At 49.6% G+C, this 24,761-nt stretch overlaps 2 protein-coding genes across 2 annotated transcripts; one reads left to right on the top strand and one right to left on the bottom strand.

The window, feature by feature from the left end:
• Nucleotides 1–13,671: 13,671 nt before the first annotated feature.
• Nucleotides 13,672–17,143, bottom strand: PtA15_9A581 (uncharacterized protein; the record flags this gene model as incomplete). Its single annotated transcript, XM_053172805.1, has 5 exons — nt 13,672–13,992; nt 14,533–14,975; nt 16,491–16,555; nt 16,663–16,708; nt 17,035–17,143. 5 exons carry the CDS (start codon nt 17,141–17,143, stop codon nt 13,672–13,674), a joined length of 984 nt encoding a protein of 327 aa, XP_053024009.1.
• Nucleotides 17,144–17,444: 301 nt separating this feature from the next.
• PtA15_9A582 (uncharacterized protein) lies at nt 17,445–20,920 on the top strand (the record flags this gene model as incomplete). Its single annotated transcript, XM_053172806.1, has 13 exons — nt 17,445–17,726; nt 17,788–18,304; nt 18,410–18,528; nt 18,605–18,658; nt 18,731–18,777; nt 18,851–19,053; nt 19,125–19,413; nt 19,527–19,722; nt 19,806–19,942; nt 20,032–20,250; nt 20,339–20,466; nt 20,583–20,747; nt 20,856–20,920. The coding sequence occupies 13 exons, from the start codon at nt 17,445–17,447 to the stop codon at nt 20,918–20,920; spliced, it is 2,421 nt and encodes an 806-aa protein (XP_053024010.1).
• Nucleotides 20,921–24,761: the final 3,841 nt, after the last annotated feature.

Consider the following 24,761-nt stretch of genomic DNA (forward strand, 5'->3'; position numbering starts at 1 on the left):
CTAGAGCCCAAAAAACTAGACGCTCCTGCAAAAATTCAGAATTTTTGGGTCTAACTCAAAAGCTGTGAAGGTTCCAGATGTGACAGGAAGTCCTCCACTGTTCACTTTTGAGTTCTAAGACCAGCTGTTGAATTATTTTTCCAGCTTGTTCCAGAAGCAAGGGAATATTAATGCACCTGTTAATATCCACCAATCTACCCCTTTTCCCTTCAGAAGCTTTGTTTAGGATTCTAGACCACATTTTTTGGTCAGTTGTAGTTAAATTTACAAAATTGTACAATTTTTAGTCATGTACTAGGCAAGATGCATATTCCAAAATGAACAGCTATTGGCACTGAAAAATTACAAAATTATGTTTCATCCCTTGGTAAAAATGGTAGGGAAACTGAATCCGCTATTTTCACATTTAATATTGCTTGGAGTACAATTGCATATGAAACAGGTCTTCTTAGCTTTGGTGCGGTAAGGGTTTGATACTTGAAGAACAGAAATATTATGTCAAACCACTTTCCTCCCAATTTGATATGGGAATTGACATGTCAGAAATATGCCACAAGGATTCATCCACCAGTGTGCAGATCCTCTGAATTTGCTATATCTCACAAGTATGTTCCATAATGTGATTTTATGTGTGTTTTGAATGAAAAAATCTGCAATTCAAAAAAATACCTGGCAGTTGGCTAAGGATATGTTTGAGGATAAAGATTCATACATTCTTGGCAACGTTTGTGTGCAATGAAGATCACTTCTGCAATTGTAATAATGATGAAACAAACACAAAACTTCAACAGAGAGATGCTTGTGGGTTGGCATTGAGTTATAGATCATTTCACAAACACTTGACCTACAGTTACACTGGTATTGGGAAGAAAGTTAAAAAATAATTAAATTTAACATTGAACTCACATCAGACTAACTTACATACAAAATTACGGCCTTGCACTCTCTAGAGAGTGCAACACTTTCTTCCCTGGGGTTTCTAGAACCGCTCCAAGGCTTCACTGCCTTGTCCCTCCACCTCCAAACAGTAGGGGGCTTCAAAATTGATCCAGGAAGCGTTCCAGGTCCAAACTCCAGGAAAACCAAAACACAGCCAAAAAATAATTCCTGGAGGTTCTACATTGAGACCCCCAGAAAGAGGAACTTCCTGCATTTGAACCCAGGAGAACAAGACCTGGAAATGATTATCAGTTTTAACATGTTTTGTCCCATGCCTTTGGGGTCCCCGAAGGACCAGCTCCTTCCCCCCCATGCAACCACAAGTTGATCTGACCTCATCGGACTTTCTCGTACATTTTTTTTTTCATCAGCAGTTTCAAATTAGCTCAAACTGCAACAATTCCGACTACTCTAATTGCTGTCAACCGGGAGGGACTTTCCCTGTCGACAGCCATATAAGGCAGTTGACCGGGCGAAGTCCCTCCCGGATGACTGCTTGATATGGCTGTTGGCCGGGAGGGACTCCTCCTGGTCAACTCTTGTATGTATGTGGTTGTTGACCGGGAGGTACTGCTCCTGGTCGACTGCCTTATATGGCTGTCAACCTTGAGGTACTGCTCCCGGTCGACTGCCTTATATGGCTGTTGACCGGGAGGTACTGTACTACTGCTCCAGTCCCTCCCGGATGACTGCTCGATATGGCTGTCAACCGGGAGGGACTCCTCCCGGTTCCTCCCGGTCAACTCTTGTATGTATGTTGTTGTCGACCGGGAGGTACTGCTCCCGGTCAACTGCCTTATATGGCTGTCGACTGGGAGGGACTCCTCCCGGTCGGCTCTTGTATGTATGTGGTTGTCGACCGGGAGGTACTGCTCCCGGCCAACTGCCTTATATGGCTGTCGACCGGGAGGGACTCCTCTGGGTTGAGTCTCGACTGCTTGATATTACTGTTGAGCGGGAGGTATTTTCTAGCATGGCAGGCGGTGTACAAAAATTCGCTCGAAGTTAGTGTGAGGTGGTGGGAAAGATGATGTAGGGGTGTCGAAAAAAAAGGCGGGGGTCCGGGGTTTGAGAAGAAAGGTGGGATTTATCCTCTTTTGTCCTCTTTTAATTTCCTGATTTCCCGATTTCCTGGATGTCCTGGAAGGGCATAGGAAGAAGGAGATCAGGTCTGCAGGAAGCGTTCCAGGTCGCTCATTTTTCCTGGAAACTCCGACCTGGAACGCTTCCTGGATCAATTTTGAAACCCCTTAGTGAAGGGTCTCCCAACCCTTACAGTGCAGCCCTCAGATGTAATGTTCTGATTACATAATATATCCATAATTTTCATAGCACGGAGTATATACAGCATATAAATATCACTGAACTTCTTAGAGCTAATCACACCCCCCTTATATCTCATGTTATGATGACACAATATTGCTAATAATTTGATGGCACAGATAATATGCATCATTAAAAGATTCCTGGAAGTTTCAGACTGTTCAGGTTTGTAACAAAAAAGTTGTATGGTTAGCAGTCATTTCCCTATTCTGTCTGCGCACCCCTCATATCTCATGTTCTGATAGCACAACATTGCTAAACATCTCAGGGGTTTCATTTTATGCATGTTTCTCAGTGATCTGAAATTCTTATGCATGTGGTACATTGGAGACAAAAGTTATGAATATGGTGGATCATAAAAAGTGCACCCCTCATATCTCATGTTTTGGTGGCACGCTGTGGTATGCTTTATGGTTACCCATCTAGCCCATTTCAAAATTTCCTTTTTTATCATATTTACACTCACAAATCACCCAATACGGCAACACCACTGGATTCTACGGCCAAAACTACACAGGACACCATGGACAACACACCTTACACCCCTCTGAATCACAAGTTACAACCCCTTCAAGACACCATCATTCAGTTACATACACACAAAACACCATACTCAGGTCATGTAACCCGTTACATGAACCACACTTACCCAGGACATGTAATTTGTTACGTGGACCACCCTGACAGCTTGACTACCCTTTACATACACTTTACCTCATCATACAGAGCTACCCACAGAACTTGAAACCCCGACTGGGTCGGGTCCAGCACTCTAACAGAGTATATTTTTGGAGTCTACAGAGTGTGTAGATTCCAAATATAAAGTGGCAATCAATTTGGTCCAGCCAATTTTGGTTTTTTTGTTTGTTCAAGGCCCATATTTTGGGATTCACCTCCCAAATACGGGCATAAGTACATATGTATGGGCTCCTAAACCCATACTTATGCCTTCTGGTTGGGCACTAAACCCACACATAAAGGCAGGAACTGTCATGCAGTGCTTTCAGGAGTGTCTGGTGTGTCTGAAACCATAGCTAGGACACCATACCATGTCCCAGCCGCCCAAAAATATGTGAAAAAACTGTATTTTTTAGGTTTTGGGCCCCAACATTTGGGACCAGCCAAAAAACTTGTACAGTGGAATGCTGCACCCAACTGTACAGCCTAAAGACCAGCCTGAGAGAACTTGGGGATCTCAATCATAGAAGTATATTCCATCCCCTTGCGGATTAAATAAAACTTTGAAAACAGTACTCTGGTCAGATCAATGTCTACAATCAAGTAATCTCTTTCCAAAGTATGTATGTATATCCTGAGGAAGAGGATTTCAATTTTCAGACTTAGGCTAGGAGCGTAATTGTGGCATCATAATAAATAGACAATCCAGAGAGTACTGCATGAGTACCACAAATATTCCCTAAAGCTTAGATACTGGGACCTGGGAGTGCAGCGGCGAAGCCGCCTTGGCCTCTAGTCTCTTACAAACTCCTCAAGACTTTTGGCACTCCCTCAATAACATCTCATCGGTTGTATGTTGTGTCATGTTTCTCTTTCCTTGTTCTTCAATTGACATTTGTTTTCTTTTTAGTCTTCTCTTCTTTCTTCCTCCTCATCATCCCAATCCTTGTCGTGCTCTTCTCTTTTTGTCATGTTTGCCTTCAGGTACTTTTTTTCCTTTTTTGTTTCTTTCTTTGTTTTTGCTCCTTGTTTCCTTTGTCTGATAAATTGCAATCTTCAGTTTGATATTTAACAGAAGTTTTCTCCACCAAAAGTGGGAAACTCGTCACACAAGTTTGCCAACCTATGGCCCAAGTCTGCCCTGCGGGGAGTTTGCTTCGCGTGGCTGGCCCCCTACAGCCGCAGACTTGTGTTAAATTTGGTGAAACCAGTTTAATTTCATTTTTTTGAAATACAGAGCACTCGTACACTTAATGGTTTGACATTGCGCGCTATAGTGTAAATCCTCAGGGGTTAATACAAAAGGACAACTAAAGGCCAAAAATTTGAAACTAATTATTTAAGAAGTGGGTGAAATATTTCTTGACTGATTTAAACTAGCTGGAAGAGAAGGAGAAGGAAGATTAGGAAGTAAAGAGGGATAGTCAAGGATTCCAGTGGCGTCTCCTGCAATTTTGGATTTCACTTTCCGTTGTTGGGAATGTTTTGGACCAAGGGGCATGGGCAAACTTTTGATTGAGTTTGTTAATTGTCATTTTTTTGTTTGGCAATCTATGACCATGTAAAAGGCATAGTACCAAAACTGGGCCGCTATGCTAAACTAGCCGTAGCAAGAGCTATCCGCTAGTTTAGTGTTGCGTAGTTCCTGGCACAATGCCGTTAGCGGTAGCGCCGCTGCGGGGCCACTACTCTATGCTAGCAGGCGCTATCCGCTTTTGAGCAGCTAATTAGCACTGCCAGCGTCAATAGTGCTGATAGAGGCCCTGTAGTTTTTAGTGGAGCCTGTTAGCAGTAGCGGGAAATCACTGACTGCTAATGGAAAACCCCGTTGGTGGTAGTGTTGCTCCGCTAAAATACCTACTGAAAGTAGTTTAGCTGCCCACCGTTGGGCATACACAGCAGGTTTGAGTAGCAAGAGGCTGGGTATTTCAAGTATTAGAGTTGTTGTTTCCATGGCATTTGCTACATAGTGGATTTTTTTACGGGTTTACTTCGCGCACAGAGGGAAACTCGTTGCGCACGGGAATTTCCGTTGACTCGACGTCACGTGACGTCGGGCCCCCCTCCGTGCGCGCCACCAGCTGCCCTCAAAAAACTATCCGCACACGGGGGTGCCGTGCGGTGACAGGTGGCCGGGTTGAGACACTCCGGCCATCCGGAGGAAACAATACCCTTGATGACCGGCACAGACCGGTCATCAAGAGGCTACATCCCTCTCAATGACTGGCATAGACCGGTCATCAAGAGGCTAAATCCCTCTGTATCCTCTCGATGACCGGTCTACTCCGGTCATCGGGAGGGATGTAACCTCCTGATGACCGGTCTATTCCGGTCATCAAGAGGGATGTAGTGACCGGAGTAGAACGGTCATTGAGAGAACACATCCCTCTCGATGACTGGCATAGACCGGTCATTGAGAGCAGACATCCCCCTTGATGACCGGTCTGTACCGGTCATCGAGGGGACACATCCCTCTCGATGACCTGACCAGTCTATGCCGGTCATCGAGAGGGATGTAGCCTCTTGATGACCGGTCCGTGCCGGTCATTGAGAGGGATGTAGCCTCTTGATGACCGGTCTGTACCGGTCATTGAGGGGGATGTGTCCTCTCGATGACCTGACCGGAATGCCGGTCATCGAGAGGAATGTAGCCTCTCGATGACCGGTCCGTGCCGGTCATCGAGAGGGATGTAGCCTCTCGATGACCGGTCTGTACCGGTCATCAAGGGTATTGTTTCCTCCGGATGGCCGGAGTGTTTCAACCCGGCCACCTGTCACCGCACGGCACCCCCATGTGCGGATAGTTTTTTTAGGGCAGCAGGTGGCGCGCACGGAGGGGGGCCCTGCTGTGTGGCCAAGTTTCCAGCATTGGAAACATTGGGGTATTGATTGGACGTAGTGGGCTCCTCTGTACAGTTTGTTTTGACGGAATAATCCTGCTTTTTTGATCTTCAATGCAATTTTCTTGTCTAGTAACTGTAATACAATGGCACCATTTTTATTCCCGTTAACTGTTGCATTGTTTAGCCAGAACGCTGATTGCATTAAACCTGGATCAATCCAATGGTGAGTACCAAGGGCCTCCAAGTGGTTTCAGTTTTTCAGAGCACTCTTTTAGCCACAGTTTCCCTTAGATCCAGACATGACCTTTTGGACATACGGAGCACTACTTATAGCCAATTTAATTGGTTGCAGCGCGCATCCTGGGGACCCAGATTAACTGGGATGGGCAGTGTGCGGTGGTGTAGGCAACCACCAAATACTCAACTCAACGGCCAACATCTTACAATTTGGAAGTGGCGGGGGATTCTTACCTTGCTGTCACAGGGATGGGATCCTGCAAGCATACATGGTTAGAGATCTGTGCTCAGTGTCTCAATCCACACTTCCCTCCAAAACCAAGAAACTTTTGCCTTGACCCTAACTCAAAATTCATCATATAAAAACCCAAGCAATACATATTATAATGTTTCAAATTGCACAATGAAGCTCTTCAACCTACTCCAACTGCTCACTGTAATCCTAATCAGTGTATCACTCATTTATCCCCTGTTACGCCTCAGTCCCTATTTACCCAAAATATTGGTTATGATATAAATACATAAACAATACATGATGTAATCCAATTCAAAGAGCACTGAATGGAATCGCTGATTGGTTATGATCAGCTAGTGTGCACTGCTACTGATCTAGGATCAGTACTGATCATTACACTGCCCTGATCATTTCCAATGTTGATCCTCATGAGGATCTGCTTCCCTTGAGCGCTTCCAGTTCCCCCCTGGTACTGAAGCGCCTCCAAGCGCCTCATGTTCCCTCCTGCTCTTTCCTCTCTATATAAACACGCCCCCCAGGACTGTTTATCCCTCAGAATATCATTACAGCAAAGTTTAACCCATACTATAGTCAACGGTGGGTAGTTACGGTATGGTTATCAGTAACGTACCAATATTGTAACGGTTTTTCTCTTGTTACCGTTACTGTTAACCGTAATGGAAGTGTGTTACGATATCGCACACCCAGGATGTATGGCATGTAACATCTGTTAGAATATCTGCCCGCACGGAGGGGCAGATATCGGACTGCATATGATCCAGAGGGGGCCATTTGCCCCTCTTTATCTCGTTAACCGGTGGTTAACGCGTTATGCTACTAGTAACGCAAGTAACGCACCAGAAAAATCAGGCCCCTTACAACACGGGCCCGGGGTTACAACTAGTTGTTACTAGTAGCGCCAACGCCTGAGCGCAGTTACGGCAAGTGTTACGCTACACAGAAAACGGCGGTTATTGTAGTGTATTGTAACTACCCACCGCTGCTATAATTAAACAGTGCTTTCATTCTCACCCATCTTTCAATTCAGGAATAAAATCAACTCTTGATTACCCTTACCTTTCTATAGGTAAAACCACGAACCCAAGTTGAGTTATTCCTTGGAGGCCTATTAACACCCTGTGTTGATCTGGATGCGCCTTAATTGAGCAAGCCTCTCAGTAAAGATTACTGATAGAGTGAAAACTTTTACAGGTCTTACCACAAACCCATTGGCCCATCCTTGGAATCTTATACTATCATCTTGCTAGTAACAACCCTCTCAGACGCGGTTAGTTACCTACAGGCTGACACAATGGGCATGAGACAAAGCTGTCAACTGGAAACTCTCCGTTGAGAGTGTCTGGTGGACACCAAAACTGTTTTCCATCGGACACTCTGGCTGGAGTGTCTGATGGATGTTTGCAAACAAGTCTCCAGTGTGTTGTGCTGAATGTGTGGGCCCCTTCAGCATATCTGGCATGTTGTAGCCGGTAGCAACTGCCCTAGATACAGCCATACCCCCACCCCCTCCTGTGTTTGATTCTGGCCCGCTGCCCCCCCCCCCCCGCTCGCTAATCATCCATCCACCGCCAGCCCATCGGGCCACCCACAGTCAACCACCCCCCACACACCCGGGCCAGTAGGGCTGGCCTAATATTTTGACCAAAAGGGCATGGTGGCTGACATCCCGCTGATGTTTACTCACCATCCAGCGGATGCATACAAGAGAAATGTCCGCCATTGCGCAATGCAAGTGGCATCCAGCGGACATTTCCTGCCGCGCCAGAGCTGGACATCTTTGGACATGTCCAAATGCATGTCCAATCAATGTCCGCGACGGCCCGTGGTGTAGTCAGTTCTCTCTGTTAGAAGGATGAGAAGGAAAAAACAACAAGAGGAAAAAGAGAAGAGGCTTACCTGGTTCAGAGAGACTGCTAGTCAGTTCTCTGCTGAACCAGGGAAGGACAGGAGTCAATCTAAATGTAATTATGTGACATGTGGGAGTCACTTGCGACTCCTTGTGAACCCCAAGGGAGGAGGGGGGTTTACAGTGAGCCTGGAAAGTTCTAGCTCCAAACTCTGTGGGGCTATAGTTCTTGGAGCTAGCGGGGAGAGAGAAAGTCTCTCTGGAAGTACAACTGTGAAAATAATGAAGAGAGAGAAATGGAGAGGGTGCTCACTAGGGACGGTATCCAGGTAGCACACCGCTTTTCCAGCCAAAACCAGGTACCTAGTACCGCACCTGGCGCCGCCGGGCGGGTGCGAGCGGTACCAGGTACCCCCCAACAGGTACCGGTTGACATTCTCTAAGCTGAGTTCCAATAGCATAATTTGGCTGAGTAGGTCCACAGGAGCTGAGGGGCAGGCTCGGTGAGGCTAAATATTTTTCTTCCAGCCATTCATGATCTCTTTCTCCGCCAAATATTGAACTTTGTGCATAAGTCCCTCCCTGCGGGAGGGGCTGCTTTGCGGCCAGCCACAGTGAGCCTCCCAGAAGGGGGGACGTGTGTTAAGTTAGATGGCTTCCATATCTTCTTCTCCAATTTTAGTCACTCGGTTTGAGGCATTCATCCCCTGTGGTTGCTTGGTACCATTCAGTAGTTTCACCTGCATCATGTCTCTGATGCTTCAGCTTGTCTCAGGGGCCAGCTCAAATTTTCTCTGCTGACGGCAGCGTTGCCCTTCTCTTGTTTTACAAAGCCATGGCCTTGCACGTACACACCGGGACAAGTGGGTCGCCCACCAATCGTCCTCCGTGGCGCCCGGCTGCCTCTGCAAGAGATTTACGCCTGCATGTCGTGATTTTGCCACATGTAGGCTGGGCGTTGCCACCCACCGTTCATATGTCGTACAGGTCAGGCGCCCCCCATACGGCCATTGGACAACACCTATGACTTGCGACGCAGAGGCGTGTGGCAAATTCACGACGGGCGCACGCCCGCTGAGGTCGTTCGCATGATGTCGGCCCTGTCCGCCTGATGCTGTCCTCATCCGCGCCGTGTAGGAACGTTGGGGATGCCGAGGAAGGGTGTGAGGAGGGTGTTTTGAAGGGCGCGGTACATGTGGCCATGTGAGGCCTGGCTGTCCACCGGGGGCCGCTCCTGCGTCGCCCCCGGCGCCTGGCAAGAATGCGATGAGACGACAGCAAGGGGTGTCCCCGCCGCGGTCTGGGGCCACGACCAGCAGAGTAGCCGCAGGCAAATAGCAGGAGGCTCACGTTGTGAAGCTCGCCGGTTTCAAGAGAAGGAAAGGTGCGAGCAAACTTAGTTGCTGATCCATTGCAGGGAGAAGGTGGTCTATTTATAGACCAAGGGATGAGACGGCTCGACAATAGGAAGAGATAGAGAGAAGATAAGAATAGAGGAGACTCATTGGATGAGCTCGTGAGGGATTCGAGAAGATACAAAGGAAGGCCGGACTTGGAGAAGTCCGGGCTGGATTTGGTAAACTAATGTACATGCTTCGAGATAACAAGAGAAAGAGAGATAATACAGAAGGCCGCGAACGGCTTGCATAAGGGATATCGGGCCGAGAGCGGCGAACAACAGACTAGGATATTTGACTAAGAGTAGCGAAGAAAAGAAGACCGAGAGCGGCCAGAAGTGTAGAAGAGACTGCAGAGGGCAATACCTTATGACCCGGAGGAGCGGCCGTTGCCTTAAGTGGAAGCCGGGGCTTCACATCACCCCCTCCGAGCTTCCAAGCTTCCAAGCTTGGTTTAGGCGAAAGGGATTTGTCCGCGGGCTCGTCGTTGTGCCTTGTTGTTGCCTGCGAGAATTCCAGTAGCCTTGTGCACATTGATGCTGAACTGTAATTTAGAAGCTGATCCGTGATATCTTTTGAGACGGTTCCCGTTAGTAGTAGACTTGTGAATCAGCGGGCTCAGCCAGTGATGGCATATTAGATTTGGTGGGGGGGGGATCCGGGATGACCTTTGGTGAGGGCTTGTATAGTGAGGATCAGGGAGGAAGCGGAGGGGAAGACAAGGGGGAGATGAGCAGAGAGTGATGGTTGTCGGTGAAGAGGCTGCAGCGGTGGTGGGATGGGGGCACATCAAGTGGGCTTGAGGGGTGGCACAGAAGAGCCGAAACGGAGCGGGTTATATAGCCAAGTTCCCCTAGTGGGTGATGGGGGTAGCCCTAAGTGGGTGATTGGTGTGTGTTGCGGCTCCACAGCATCACTAAATACTGCGGCGCCACCGCGGAGAAATGGGTGATCAAACCACCGGCCTGCTCACTGGCCGGCGCATCCCGTCGAGCTCGTGAGTCCTCGCGTACACGTGGCGCCGAGCAGTCGAGGCCGACTGCTTGGCATCTGTGTGGCCACTGTGTGGCGCAGCGCTCATGGCATCTATCACCGGCGCGATCATGACCGGTGCAAAACGGCAGCGTCCTTACCTGACGCCGCCATAGGACGCCGCCCCAACCAAGACGCTTGGGTGGCATCGCCCACGGGCGCCGGACTGATGGTGTCAAGGGCAGCTGTCCACCTGCGGCCTATACTGGCGCCCCCACGGCCCTCACGACCCCAAGCGTGACATGGTGGCGTCAGTATGCCAACCTGGTCATCCTGGCGTACTGTACCGCCCACCTGGCGCATGTACGACTGAAGCGTCAGGTGGGCGCAGGCGCTTTTGCCGATTCGCCCGGGTGTGTAGGGTATAAAACACATTGCTTTGCTTGTTGTTTTCCCTGCATTCTTCCCTAATACTCTTAGTCACAAAATTATTAGCCTTCTTGAGCTTTCACGCCCCATGAAGCAGACCAGCGTGGGAGGTTATACAGCCAAAACCGAAAAGCTTGCGGGTCCGGCAGCCTGAAAATCCGACCAACAAAATTTTCCATTTAAGCAACCTCCCCTGTATCCTTCCAAACATTCTCATCTTTGCACTCCTTCCCTCTCTCCATCTCTCCCATACCCCCTACCCCCTCCCCATCAAAAATGCCCCCCGACTCTCCTCGCCCCCCCCGCTCATCCGGACCCACCCACAGCCCAGCCGCCGGAAACGCCCACCAGCCAGCCGGAACCATCCACCCGCCAGCCCAACCGGAACCCAAACCGCCTCACATCCGCCGATACCAATACCGGTGAGTACCTCACCACCCCCTCCCTTCCCTCCATGCCTTCCCCCCCTGTTCCCAGCTCTCCACTCACCCGGACAGCTGACCCGATCATTTTTTCTTCTCCCCCCCCAGTCGGTCCCATCTGGAAGCCCGACCACAAAAAAGACCCTACCCAACGTTATCCGCCAACAAGCCCTTCCGGAACCCCGACCGCAAGGATATAGCAATCCATTACCGGTGAGTCCGTCGCCGCCACTCTCTCCCTTCCCTCCAATCCATCCCCCCCTCTTCCTTGCCGTCCGATCACCGGGAAGCTCATTGGTTATTCTTGCCCCGATCGATTCCACTTCAGCACGTTATGGTATTTGTTAAGTATGCCCCAGAGGTCAAGGCAATTGTTGTCAGACTCAGCCAGGGTGGTATGCGTCTTGCCGAGATCAATGCAACCATCGGCTACAACGTTTCGCCCGACTCCCTCACCCGTTGGAACGATTTATACCGCCGCACCAGGAATGTCGTTAGAGATCCGGCCCTCTATCTGGAGCGTGGCCGCCCGTTAGCATTTTCTCGTGAGGAGGCCGAGTTCGTATTGACGGCACTTGAGGCTGAGCCGACGCTATACTTGGATGAAATTCAGAGTCACATCCAGGCGATTACCGGCACTCGCCATCCGCTCAGCACCATTTCGGCGGAGTTGAGAACCCGGCTCCTCTTAACCAAAAAGGTGGCCCGAACCTATAACACCAATCAAGACAAGGCGGCTCGATTCCGATTCACTGACCGCATTGGCCATTTCCCTGCGGAGTATTTGGTGTTTCTAGGTGAGTCCGCGCTGGTTCGGTGGTTTGTGAGATGTGTTTGAGGTCTAAATTGGTCTTACTCCTCCAGACGAATGTGGGGTTTCGCTTGGAACGCATGCTCGCAACACTGCGTGGGCACTGCAAGGCCGCCGCACAACTAGGATCCCGAAGGCGCTTTGAGCCAACCGAGTCACTGTAATGCCCGGGGTATTGTTGGACGGTCTGCTTGGGACCATAGCCCAGGTGGGATCCATGTGCCGCCTGGACATGGAATATTTCATTGAGACTGTACTGGCAAGTCCAACTTCCTTATCCCTCAGCTAGGTTTCTTCGGTCCAAATAGCCTGACTCTGGTATGTACCCCCAGATGCCTGCAATGAATCCGTTCCCGGGTCGAAACAGCATCCTGGTGATGGATAATGCTCGGATCCACCACGGCGGTCGGGTTGTGCAGATTTGTGCAGATGCAGGGGTATTACTCATGTACCTTCCAACCTACTCTCCCGACTACAACCCAATCGAAAAGGTATTCTCCGTCCTCAAGTCGCAATTGAAGCGAGCGCAGATTCTCACTGGAACCCGCGCGGATGCGGAGATAATCAAGGAGTTTTTGCCCACGATTGTCACGCCGGATGTGATGAGAAGAATCTTCTTGGGAACTGGTTACTCAGGCAGGGATTGAACTCGGGTACTTCCTGGTGGCGCCTCCCTCCACTACATGATTTCATCCTCCCTCCACTATATGATTTCATCCTCCCTCCACTATGATTTCATAGTGTTACACCTCCTCCTATTTTGTATGTTGACAGCACGCGCTGGGTCCCTCATGTGTGTCTATGATAGAGTTTTCACTCTATGTTACCCTCCATAGATATAAATACAATAACAATATACATTATTTTGTGGGCGCACGGAGTCAGATCACAGTTGAGCAGGCCTCCATGAGCGTGCAATCTACGCATGGGGACTTTGTGAATTTTCCGTAGGCTTGGGCGTGCGGCTCCACAGTGCGGGGACTTAGCCGGAATTTGAATCCCTCAGTGGATCTCGCAGCAGTGCGGGGACTTAGCCGGAATTTTGGGCGTGCGGGGACTTAGCCGGAATTTGTTGGGCGTGCGGCTCCACAGTGCGGGGACTTAGCCGGAATTTGAATCCCTCAGTGGATCTCGCAGCTAAGTCCCCGCACTGCGGCTCCACAGTGCGGGGACTTAGCCGGAATTTGAATCACTCAGTGGATCTCGCAGTTGAATCTACGACCCTGCGGCTCCACAGTGAGGGGACTTAGCCGGAATCTGAATCACTCAGTGGATGGATCTCGCAGTTAAATCTACGAGACCTTGATTTTTGGACATGGGTTATTAGGCTCTATCTGGTGAGCAATTAATTGCATGAGTCAACCAGAACTTTATGATGAATTGCATATAGGATCTGGGCCTAACTTGAGTGAGATACAACTAGGGACCAAGTGCCATATTAGGAAGTATGTGAAAGAAGATATTGCACGCATGGTGCTACTTACCACGGCAATCGCGCCGATTTGCCTGGAAATTCGCTCAGATCTCCTGAGTGGGTGCGACCTTGGAGCGCAACACAGCCGAAGGCAAGGGCTCAGACTCTTCATCGGAGTTGTCTGACAAATCGTCGGTCATGTCATCCTCCGCAGCCGCTTTTCTGAAGGATTCCTTGGCTGACGGCGTGGTTGAAGAGGTGGGGTGGCAGAAGGCCGCAGGTCGGCCGCCAGCGGTGGATTGCGGGCCAGAGACAGCCGTCGCGGTTGTCCCAGCGCGGTCCTGGGCCCCCGGGAGTGCGTGAGTGCCGGGAGTGGCCCCGCTGACCTGGTCCAGGGCGCTTGGAGTGCCCACGTTGACTTGGTCCTGGGGGATTGCGCGTGGGGTCACAGCGTCATGAGCGGGCAGTGTGTGAGTGGGGATCAACCATCTGGCCCCCTTCATCAATTGGGACGCCAGGGGTGCGGGAAAGTTGAGCTTGGCTAGGGCGATCGTAGAGGTGTCCAGGAAAAAATCCCAGCGACCGATGTGGTGCAGCTTGATTAAGCCCCGCGGGAGTGGGTCGTCATTTGGGACGTTGCACATTTGGAGGAATTCCTCCAACTCTAAACGTCTGCCGGCTTCATTCATTCGCAGATGGGAGCTCGGGGTCGTCATGCTGATCCAAGAACTAGCCAATGGCGATCTGGGCGTCGGGACCTTGCGGCTGCGTGCGAACCTTGGCGGCGAACGGTCTCGCCCAAAGTTGAGCCGACTCACGGTCTGCGCTATACCTTCCGCGGCGGGGCTGCGAGGCATCTTGCGAGCGGGTGACCGATGGATCCCAGAGTTGATATCTGAGGGTTGCATGACTTCTACATCTGAGCTCGCGTCACAAGTTTGACGGGTAGAAGGATTTGATGGGACTGAATGGGTGGCCAAGACTGCAGCAGGGTACTCGGATTCCGAACTGGTCGTCTCCCGATCCTCAGGATAGCCCCCAAGGTCCTCGAAACCGGTCAAGTCATACCGGAGGGCAGGCCCCGCGCTTGCCCCAAGGGACCGCTTCGCCGGGGACTCCGCACGTGCAAGGGAACCTGCGCCAGTTAGCAATTGAGCGCCAGGAGAAGGCGCGCTCGCCGCCGACTTAGACTCCGAGGCAGGGACCCAACGGCCGGGGAGGACACGGCTTGCGGACAAGACTCGCACTGGAGTAAACACTAGGCCTGCCTTCTCGGTTTTCGGCCCCGCGGCCGGAGCAGACAACGCTGACACCTTCCTGGATGATAACGATTCGGCGGGGGTCCCAGGATGGGCGGCCGACTTTGAGTGAGACGTCGCCTGGCCTGGGGTTTCCGACGCCCGGGCAGCTTGCGATTTCGAAGGGGAGGCAGCAGACTTGTGCTTACTGAGGCGCGCGTCTTGTTTAACCGCCAGCTCGGCGAGGGTGAACACGGGACGCTTATCTTTCGTGAATTCAGGGATGTCGGGGGGGTTGTCCTGGTCTATCCCGGGGATTTTATGAAGCATACAGCAACTCCACTTTGTTAACCCGTCACGAGTCACGCGGATTGAGGCGCCTGGGTTTTTTGGGTCTTTGATTCTCATCGACTCGGTGTTCACGCCGTACTTCCCAGTGATGTACACATGGAGATCGGCCGCAATCCGGATGCGCTCTTGTTCATTGACATCGGCGAGCGGCTGTTGGATGGGAGGGACGATCTACCTGGTCAGTATGGCCTAACCGAGCACCTGAGGCTCCACATCCACAAAAAATGTCTTACATTGACCGCCACCCGAGCCTGGGAGCGTTCCAGGGCCAATTGCGTGTCATCAGGGCCATAACTCATTGCCAGAGCGTCCTGCTGGGCCCTTGCCTGAGGAGACAGGCACGTTAGCCACCCACCGGCGTCAATGGGAAATGAAATTGCAGCACTCACCGCCTGTTCAGACTTCGCTTTTTTCTGTGGGTCCTGCATGACCACCTTGATTGTCAGTTGGGCGGTCGGGCTGGCCAGCGCTTGCTTGACGAACTCCGCCAATAGGGCTGCAGAGGAGACCATAACGTTTTTCCCCTTTGCGAATTTCTTGTTTTTTGGTATGATGAACTGCCACTTGAGTAGCTTCTCCTTCTCCATCTGACGGAGATGAGCCCCCAGGAGCGGGACTATCTTGTCGAGTCCGTCAATACAGTCCTCGATGACTTTGGGCCAAGTCATGTGCTGCAGGATCGTCTTCAAGACCGCCTTGTCATCGCTGACCACCCGCTCCCAAGGTTTTGCACTGGCCGCGGTCGTGTTGCGAGGATTAACTTGGGCAATCTGGCCTGCCGCGGACAACTGGTACACGTGGTGATTGAGGTTGATGATCCGCGGGGCCGGCAGACGTCTGGAGTCCAATACTGGAGCCGCAGCTGCCTGGCGGAGAGGGGCGCGGCGGGTCGTGTTGGGACTGGGACCTATGCTCTCGGGATCGTCTCGGTTCAGGATTGACTGTTCATAAAACATCTTGCAGGCATCGGCCTGAGAGTCTGGGGGCTGACTGGGTCCGAGGTACGACTCTTGTGGCTCGCCATGCGCATTGGCGAAGGGCAGCGGATCCATCCGGCTGGTGAGCGTAAAGAATTTGTCGGTTACTTCTTTTTCGTTGGACTGATGCCAAATACACAAAAAAACCTTCAGCTGTTGCCCAAATGTGCAGGGTACAGTATGATGGAAGCAAAGGTATGTACATACCATGGTTGCAACTGTGCAGCTGGCCAGGGACCGGTGGGTGACAAGAAGGAAGATGGGGATTTCTAAATCTCGGAGGGGGGGGATCAATCCAATTAGCTCTCGAGGTGATTGGACGGCAGGTAAGAGGGGCGGGAAGGGAGAAACACTCACCGGTATCGGAAAAGGTGATTTTTGGAGTCGGGGATCTGAATGGGCTGTTTGGCGGATGGTACCGACTGGGGGGAAGAAGAAAAAATGATCGGGTCAGCTGTCCGGGTGAATGGAGAGCAGGGAAGAGGGGGGGAAGGCTTGGAGCGAAGGGAGGGGGTGGTGAGGTACTCACCGGTATCGGTATCGGCGGATGTGAGGCGGTTTGGGTTCCGGTTGGGCTGGCGGGTGGATGGTTCCGGCTGGCTGGTGGGCGTTTCCGGCGGCTGGGCTGTGGGTGGGTCCGGATGAGCGGGGGGGGCGAGGAGAGTCGGGGGGCATTTTCGATGGGGAGGGGGTAGGGGGTATGGGAGAGATGGAGAGAGGGAAGGAGTGCGAAGATGAGAATGTTTGGAAGGATACAGGGGAGGTGGCTTAAATGGAAAATTTTGTTGGTCGGATTTTCAGGCTGCCGGACCCGCAAGCTTTTTGGTTTTGGCTGTACTAATGGTGGCAACCGATACCTTCTGTGGCGAAGCATGAAGCCTCGAAGCACACCAGAGCACACCCGAAGCCTTCAGCGGTATCCGGAAGGTCGGGTCCACAGAAGTGTGGGGTACCTTAATTGTGGCGCCGTGGTGGCTGGTGCGTGCCGGCCCCCGGGGGCGCTCCGGCATTTGTCGTTTCACCCGTTATGTATGTACATACAACTTCAGCCTGACAAGGTCGTATATCATTCCTTCTAGTCTCCATGTTTGGGGCTTTAACCCCCTGCGGTTTCTTGGCACCGGCCAATACATAGCCTCACCAGGTTAACATGATGTAGCCATTGCTCTTCTGTTTCAGCTTGTCTCAGACGCCAGCTCAAGCTTTCTCTTCTGCGGCGGAAGCGTTGCTCTCCTCTCCTTCTAGCCATGGCGGTAGGATATAAAATACCCTACCTGGCTCTCTTAGTTTTCCGTGCATTATTCATTTATAATGCTCTTAGTCACGAAATTTGTAGCCTTCTTGAGGTTTCACATACCCATCCAGCGCACCTTTGACAGCCCCGAATCACGCGTCCTATTTCCGAATCATCCAGATACCTGTCCTATTACCCATTACCCCAAGCATTGGGACCCAAAAGCAACACCATATCCCCAAGTTCGCAGGGATTCAAACTCGTCGGACGTTTTCCAGAGTAAACAGAATGGACCGGTCACCGTCCCAGATCCTTACAGCTGGCTGCACAAGCCACCCAATCAGAGCAAAGAGACAAAGGTGCGCTCTTCCTAATAACCAAAAAAACAAGACTGATTGACCTTTTACCTTCCTACTTCAGCAATTCGTCACCCGGCAACAATCCTTTACAAAGGATTACCTGAGAAAATACTCCCATCGACACTCACTTCATAGGACGCTGAAAAAGAGTTGGAATTATGCAAAAATTGGTTGTCCAACGCTGCAGCCCGACGGATACTACTACTTTTACTTCAACCCAGGCCTAGAATCCCAATACATTCTCTATCGAGTCAAAAAAGGGGAGGAGGAGGAGGCTTACAAGCGGGCTAACGACCCCAAGCAACCTGTGGGGGAGCTCTTCCTCGATCCCAACCTATTCTCCGTCGACGGCACCGCCGAACTCGCTTCCTCGGCCACTTCCAAGTCGGGCATCTACATGGCTTATGAAGTCTCCCGCTCTGGGAGTGACTCTCACACTATCTATGTCCGTCGCACTGACTGCCCCCATACCAAGACTGCTGCCGATGGCGGCAAGAGAGGTGAGGACCCTGGGCGGATGAAGGACACGATCGAGAATGTTCAACTCAGCACCACCAGTTGGATGAAAGACGAATCTGGTCAGTGCTAATAAAAATGTTTCTTCTGAGGACTGATGTAGTGAGGTGAGGACTAGTCCTTCATGACCTGCTTATTGACTGCAGTGTGATTGACCTCATGATCAGGTTTCTTCTATTCAAGATACCCTATCCAACAGCCCAAAGCTAGCAGGCCCGGTGAAAAGCTGCAAGAAGAAGTCAAAGTTGACGCCGGGACAGATACCAAGGCTGAGCTCAATCACATGGCAAGCATTCATTTCCTAAATCCTCAAAGGCTTGAACACATCCCAAAAGACTCATCCAACCTGTTTGTGCGTTTAGGTCTCCTTTCACAGACTTGGCGAGCCCCAGAGTCAAGACCTATTGATATTCGCGGTGAGAAGACTTTGACTCTGCTTCTCTGATGGGTGATGTTCTGAGATTATTTTGTCTTTATCTGGCTAACAGGACCCAGCGAATCCATCCTACAGGTGGGGAGCTGAAGTTTCGGGGGAGTGCGTGGCTGTCATTATCTGACCATCCCCTCACCTGCTTCCACATGGACTGACACGCTTTCTGTTCTTCCAGCGGGAAGTATCTCATCCTGTCAGGTGGAAGGGACGGAGACAACGGCAATCGAGTCTGGGTTGCCGATCTGACCACTCAACCCCTGTCGAGCGAGATGAAGTGGCAAAAAGTTGTGAATGGATTTGGCAGCCTGTACACCTACGTTACCAATGACGACAGTCAACTGTATTTCCACACCAACAAGGACGCGCCCAACAACAAAGGTACGAAGTTCACAATCACCAATTTTGGCTCCAAAAGCTTTCCATCATACCGACAAATAATTTTTTCGCAGTGGTGACGTATGACTTGAGTAAGCCGGAAGAAGGTTTCACAGAGTTAATCCCTGAGGATCCCAGTGCGGTCCTGGCGGCCGTTTATCCCATCAATCACAACCTGGTCATCCTGGGTTATTCACGGGACGTCAAAGATGAGACATACCTGCATGTGCTCAAGTCGGGCAAGCGTATCAAACGGATCGGCGAGGAGTTGATCGGTACCTTCGAGGGCTTCTCCGGCGGGCGAAAAGATAACGAATTCTTCCTCTACATCACTAGCTTCATGAGTCCTGCCACGGTCTACCGGTAAGTGATCGGCCTTGGTTGTATCTTTTGGATTGGCATTGAATGCCTTTTTTTGCAACTCAACCCCTCATGACACCTTTTATTTTGTACGGTTATGTGCTCACCTCGTCCAGCTACCGTTTTGAGCCTCAAGAAGATCAGACACTGGTCCAATTCAGCAACACTCCGATCCCTTCATTAAACCCCGATGATTTTGTGTCGAAACAAGTCTTCTATGAGTCAAAGGATGGGACTAAAGTGCCAATGTTTATCGTTCACAAGAAGGACTTCAAGCAAGACGGCACTGCGCCAGCTATTCAGTACGGATACGTGAGCCCCTTTCTTTTTCTCTTGATACACATTTGGATCATGAAAAACGGACCGCTGATCCAGCGGTTTGAACTATTATCCAGGGTGGCTTTGGTAACCCTATTACGCCCTTCTTTTCGAGCCCTTTCTTGATCTTTGTAGCGCATTATGGAGGGGTAATTGCTGTGCCTAACATCCGAGGGGGTGGAGAGTATGGAGAAAGATGGCATTTAGCTGGCAGGTCAGGGCTCTGAGTGGTCTCCAGCCGCCGCGAAATTTGGTTATTTCTTGAATGCTTATTGAATGAATTTGAATTTTCGATGGGTACAGCTTGGAGAAAAAACAGAACGTGTTTGACGACTTCCAGTACGCTACCGAATATCTGACCGCCAACCGCTACGTGGCTCCCGACAAGGTGACCATCATGGGCGGCAGTAACGGTGGTCTCTTGGTGGCCGCCTGCGTCAACCAGGCCCCGGAGCTCTATGGAGCTGCCATTGCCGATGCGGGCGTATTGGACATGTTGAGGTTTCAGCGGTTCACCATTGGGTGAGGTTCACCTCCAATTTCATTCATCGTTCCTGCGCCTGTTTTCTCAAGTTCACTCTTCTCGTACTATATATGCCTGGTTTTCAAGACGGTCTTGGGTGTCTGAATTTGGAAACCCAGAAGACCCCGAGGCGTTCGACTACTTGATCAAATATTCCCCTTTGCATAACATAAACCCGGGCGCCCAATATCCGGCTCTTATGCTTCTCACAGCGGGTCAGTGACAGCTCCCCTCATCTCTATCGATCTCTTCAATGAACACGCTATTGCATGACTTTCACAGTCGATTGATGGACCAATGCTAAGAAGGATCTTCGAATATCTTTGTACAGACCATGACGATCGGGTCGTCCCTTTACACAGCTTCAAGTACGCAGCTGCCGTCCAACACGCTCTCCCGATGAATAAACAACCTTGCTTGTTGAGGGTCGAGTCGAACGCGGGTCATGGAGCCGGGATGAACACCGACATGGCGATCGACTCGATGGTCGACCAACGTCCGTGGCCCTCTTCTCTCTCTCTCTCTCTCTCATCACCTTTCTTGCCTTCTTTGTTGGACTGAAACTGAATTGTTATTTCTTTTTTTTTTTTTCGAGGGTTTTTAGTCAGCTTCATTGCGCTCAGTCTTGGCTTAGAGTGGAAGGAATACGACGGAAAGAAGACATCTTGATTTGTGGATATAGGCACCCATCCTTTCACTTTTCTTCTGCTTCATCTTTTCTCTCATCCTGTTTACTCTATGAGTCTATACCCGCCTCTCACCTCCTGCTACCTGCCCCGCCCCAAACAACTGATCAGCAAAGACGTACATAGTTGAATTTCCTTCGTTATTAGAATTCACTGCCCTGCCTGTGATGTTGCATGGAGAACTCTTTATTAAGGGTGTTCAAAGTTGAAATCATAAAATTTTCAATGCATAAAATCATAAAATTATAAAACTTTCAAGTGATGATTTCATATGTACCATTCTAGAAATGTTGCTCTAATTTGAGTGCTTGGGTGTAACATATTTTTTTCAGCTTAGAATTTTATGATTTTATGGTGTTATGATTTTATGCAAGTCAACTTTGAACACCCTAATTGTAAATCGGATTAATATTTTCAGCCAGTAGTAGTAACAGAGTGACTAACAACATAATAAGGAAAATATGAATCATAAGCGCCAACATTAACAAGAAAGGATGATAGAAGAATAAAAACTACTAACAGAATAAAGATGCAATCTTTACAAGTGAACTGGACACAATCAACAACAATGTAGAACAACCAGAACTAGAACAACAAATTAAACTAAAAGAACAAACATGTTTTAGTTTGAAATCTAACAACATAGATGAAGAGTACCCAAAAAAAACGCTGTGCCTCCTAATATCTTGATGATTTCTCCTCCTAAGACAATGTTGACTTCAAGTTCTTGAGCTAGCTGAGTTGTTAAGCAAGAGAGATTGAGAGTTGCAACCGGTAAGAGAGATAAAAATACAAAACTCAAAGACAATGAAAAAGCAAAGTATTTTTCAGGGGCAGTCGTGCACTCCTATTGGGGGGGGGGGGGGCGTAATACTTCTGAGAGAGAGAAATACTTGGAATTACAACAGGTAAGACAAATAAAATGATCAGATACACCAAGACAAGTTCAGTCCGTGTATCCCAAGCCTTGAAAAAGGCCGCGCATGAGCTGAGGGGTGAAAATAAGCCTGGTGAAGGCCTCAATCTGCTCCCCGTTGGTTTCGCCACCGTCCAGTTCGCCATATCGTCGTAAATTGGACTTCAAGACACTGAAAGCTTTTTCAATGGTTCATGTTGGGGGAGTAGGCAGGAAGGTACACAAGATGACAACCAACATCCTCGACAAGCTCCTTGATTTGACCATTGTGATAGATCTGAGCGTTGTCCATGACTAGGACACTACGGGGTCCTGGAAATGGATTCATGCTTGGAAGCTTCAAGCGCAAGGCATTCAGAATGAATTCACAAGAAGCTAATGCTAATTTCAAAAGAAAGAATCACCAAAGCATGTTCTAAGTAGTGCTCAAAATCAACCCGCTTGACATTTTCTTGCTGGGTCATAATCGAAACCAGACCACTGAGAGCCACTGCTGGGATTAATTTGAATCGATGAGTTGCCTGCGCCACCAAAAGTCTTGATGTCCTCTCGCCAATCGGGGCCCAACCCCAGGTACAAATTACGCCGTCCAGACACACACCACTTTCATCTTGGAGGAAGAAAGTTCAATGAGCTAAAATGTAGATAAAGAAAAAAGAAAAAAAGGGACTCACCGGTGAAGACAAGGCAATTGGGGTCGTAGTTAGCCATCATGATGATGTATTGTGCACGTTGGATTGGGTTTTGGTTGGAATTGACCTTCCTCATTGTTTTTTGACTCATACAGAGGTGTTCATGGAGTTTGTTTGATATGGTTTGTAAAGAGATGTGAACGTTACACTGCTCCATTAGGGATTCCCGGATTTCTTCAAGGTAGATTGTTGGATGGTTGGTGACCATATCCAAGAGAAAGCCCCTTTCTTCATTGTTGAGAGCCAAGGGCCAACCCCTGGTTTGGTAGGTAGCTGGATCGGCAACAACAGCTTGCGTTGTCTCATATAACAAACACCAGCATCGCAAGGAATTAGAACTGACCTTGGATCCATTTGCAACATTGATTTCCGCAAGGTTTTTCCCATGAAGGGTCGCCTGAACAATGATGTACTTGAAGGATGCGCTGTACTTGACATACATTGAGCCTAGAGAAGGGGGAGTGCTGTCAGCTAGGTAAGTGGTATTTGAGGTAAAAGAAAAGGAAGATAAACCTGTCTAAACTGTCCAATTGCCAAATGGAATTGATCTGCACGGGTGGATCTGGCGGCAACGGTGACAGTGATGGCAACGGCAAAGGTGAGGATGAGGGTGGTGGTGGTGGTGGCAATGGTGGTTGGGTGTTGTGGGACGGACTGGCTGGGCACTTGCAGGCACCTGCACTCAGGCATATCCCCCCGTGATCCCCCAAAGCACAGCCCGCGCGCACGGTGCAATTCTGCTGCGAGAAGATTTGCGGCTGTGGCACAAAGTTTCAAAGCGCGCGACAAAAGTCGCAAGCTTTTATAGGTCCGCTGTACGGCAAGCTTAACTAAGCCTCTTGATTGGAGGGTCGGGGGGCCCAACCCCGCGTCCCAAAGGGACGCTCTCCGAAGGAGAGGCTTACTTGTAAAGTTGGACCCGCGGCCTGAGGACAGTCAAATTTTGGCAGAGAAATGATAAAAAATAAACTCAGTACAAAGTTAAAAATAAATAAATCAACTCTCTTCAATGCCTTTTGGCACAGTTGTAGCTGCCCATCTTGAGCATCTGCTGGATTTTTTTGGGGGGAAATTTGGCCATAAATGGCCTGCTCAGCAGCTATTTTTGCAAGGGCACTTAGACATTTGGGAAATTAGATTTTGATGACCCGCCAGATTCCACTCTTGTCGGATCAGGGAGAGTCCCATGGCTCTTGAAGTATTAAATTGTATTTTTAATGAAATATGTACATATTTGCAATTGGTGGCGCTTATGGCTTATGATGTATGCATTTTGCTATTTATGCCATAAGGAGCGGATTGATCCAAGAGTTTATCTGGGCCTGCATTGGGCGGCTCACTCCAATGCCCAATATTTATCCATCCCCACAGTTTCCTAATGCTATGGAAATGTGGAGCTTTGAGGGACGTACATATACCAAAAAATCACAAGCTTTTCAATGGTCTGGGAGGCGTGACAAGAATCAGAGCGCTTGTGGGTGATTTGGGGGTTGTAATGCCCTCCCCAGCCAAATGGCTGGTTGCGCTCACGCAAGATTTGGGACATTATATTCAAGTCCCTCCTTTGGAGGCGCTTCGCGCCTCCTTGGAAGGAGGGGACTTGTGTTAAGTTAGGCTGTACTGGCCCTAAACAACAAAGAAAAGGAAACCAGCCATGTGTGAGTACATCAATCCATGCCCTTCAATGAGAAAATAAAAGTCAAAAGTAGAGCACTTTGGACACAGGCGGAATTTTTGGTATCTACAACTTCTTGGGTGTCAGCCTTAGAGTCAACACAGTTGACCTAAAACTGCCTTTTATCTCCATTTTATACCTAAATGTGCTCATATCTTTTTAACCTTAAGACATAAGGTTGTTTTGACTTCAGATTCTGATTTCTCATGCAATTTTGACCCTAGTGTTCACTGATCACTTTACAATATCTCTACTCCTTCATAGAGTTTGTGGTTTGTGACACACATGCGCAGCAGCGCCGTGTAGTCGCGCCTGAGCGCCCCAAACCACATGTACATGTGTGATTATGTCATCCAACTTTGAAAATTTTCAAAGTCAGGATCCCCCATGCAGCTGGAGGATCCACAGACTTCAGCACAACAGAACCACACCCCAGATAACCCCAGGATCACCATCAAAGAGTTTACAACACTCCCAGTATACCTACCGTCACAGGCGCCTAGGATATTGACAGTAAGTAACCTCTTTCACTGAACCTTGT

Source organism: Puccinia triticina, chromosome 9A (assembly GCF_026914185.1).
Source record: "Puccinia triticina chromosome 9A, complete sequence".
Classification (NCBI taxonomy): Eukaryota; Fungi; Basidiomycota; class Pucciniomycetes; order Pucciniales; family Pucciniaceae; genus Puccinia; species Puccinia triticina.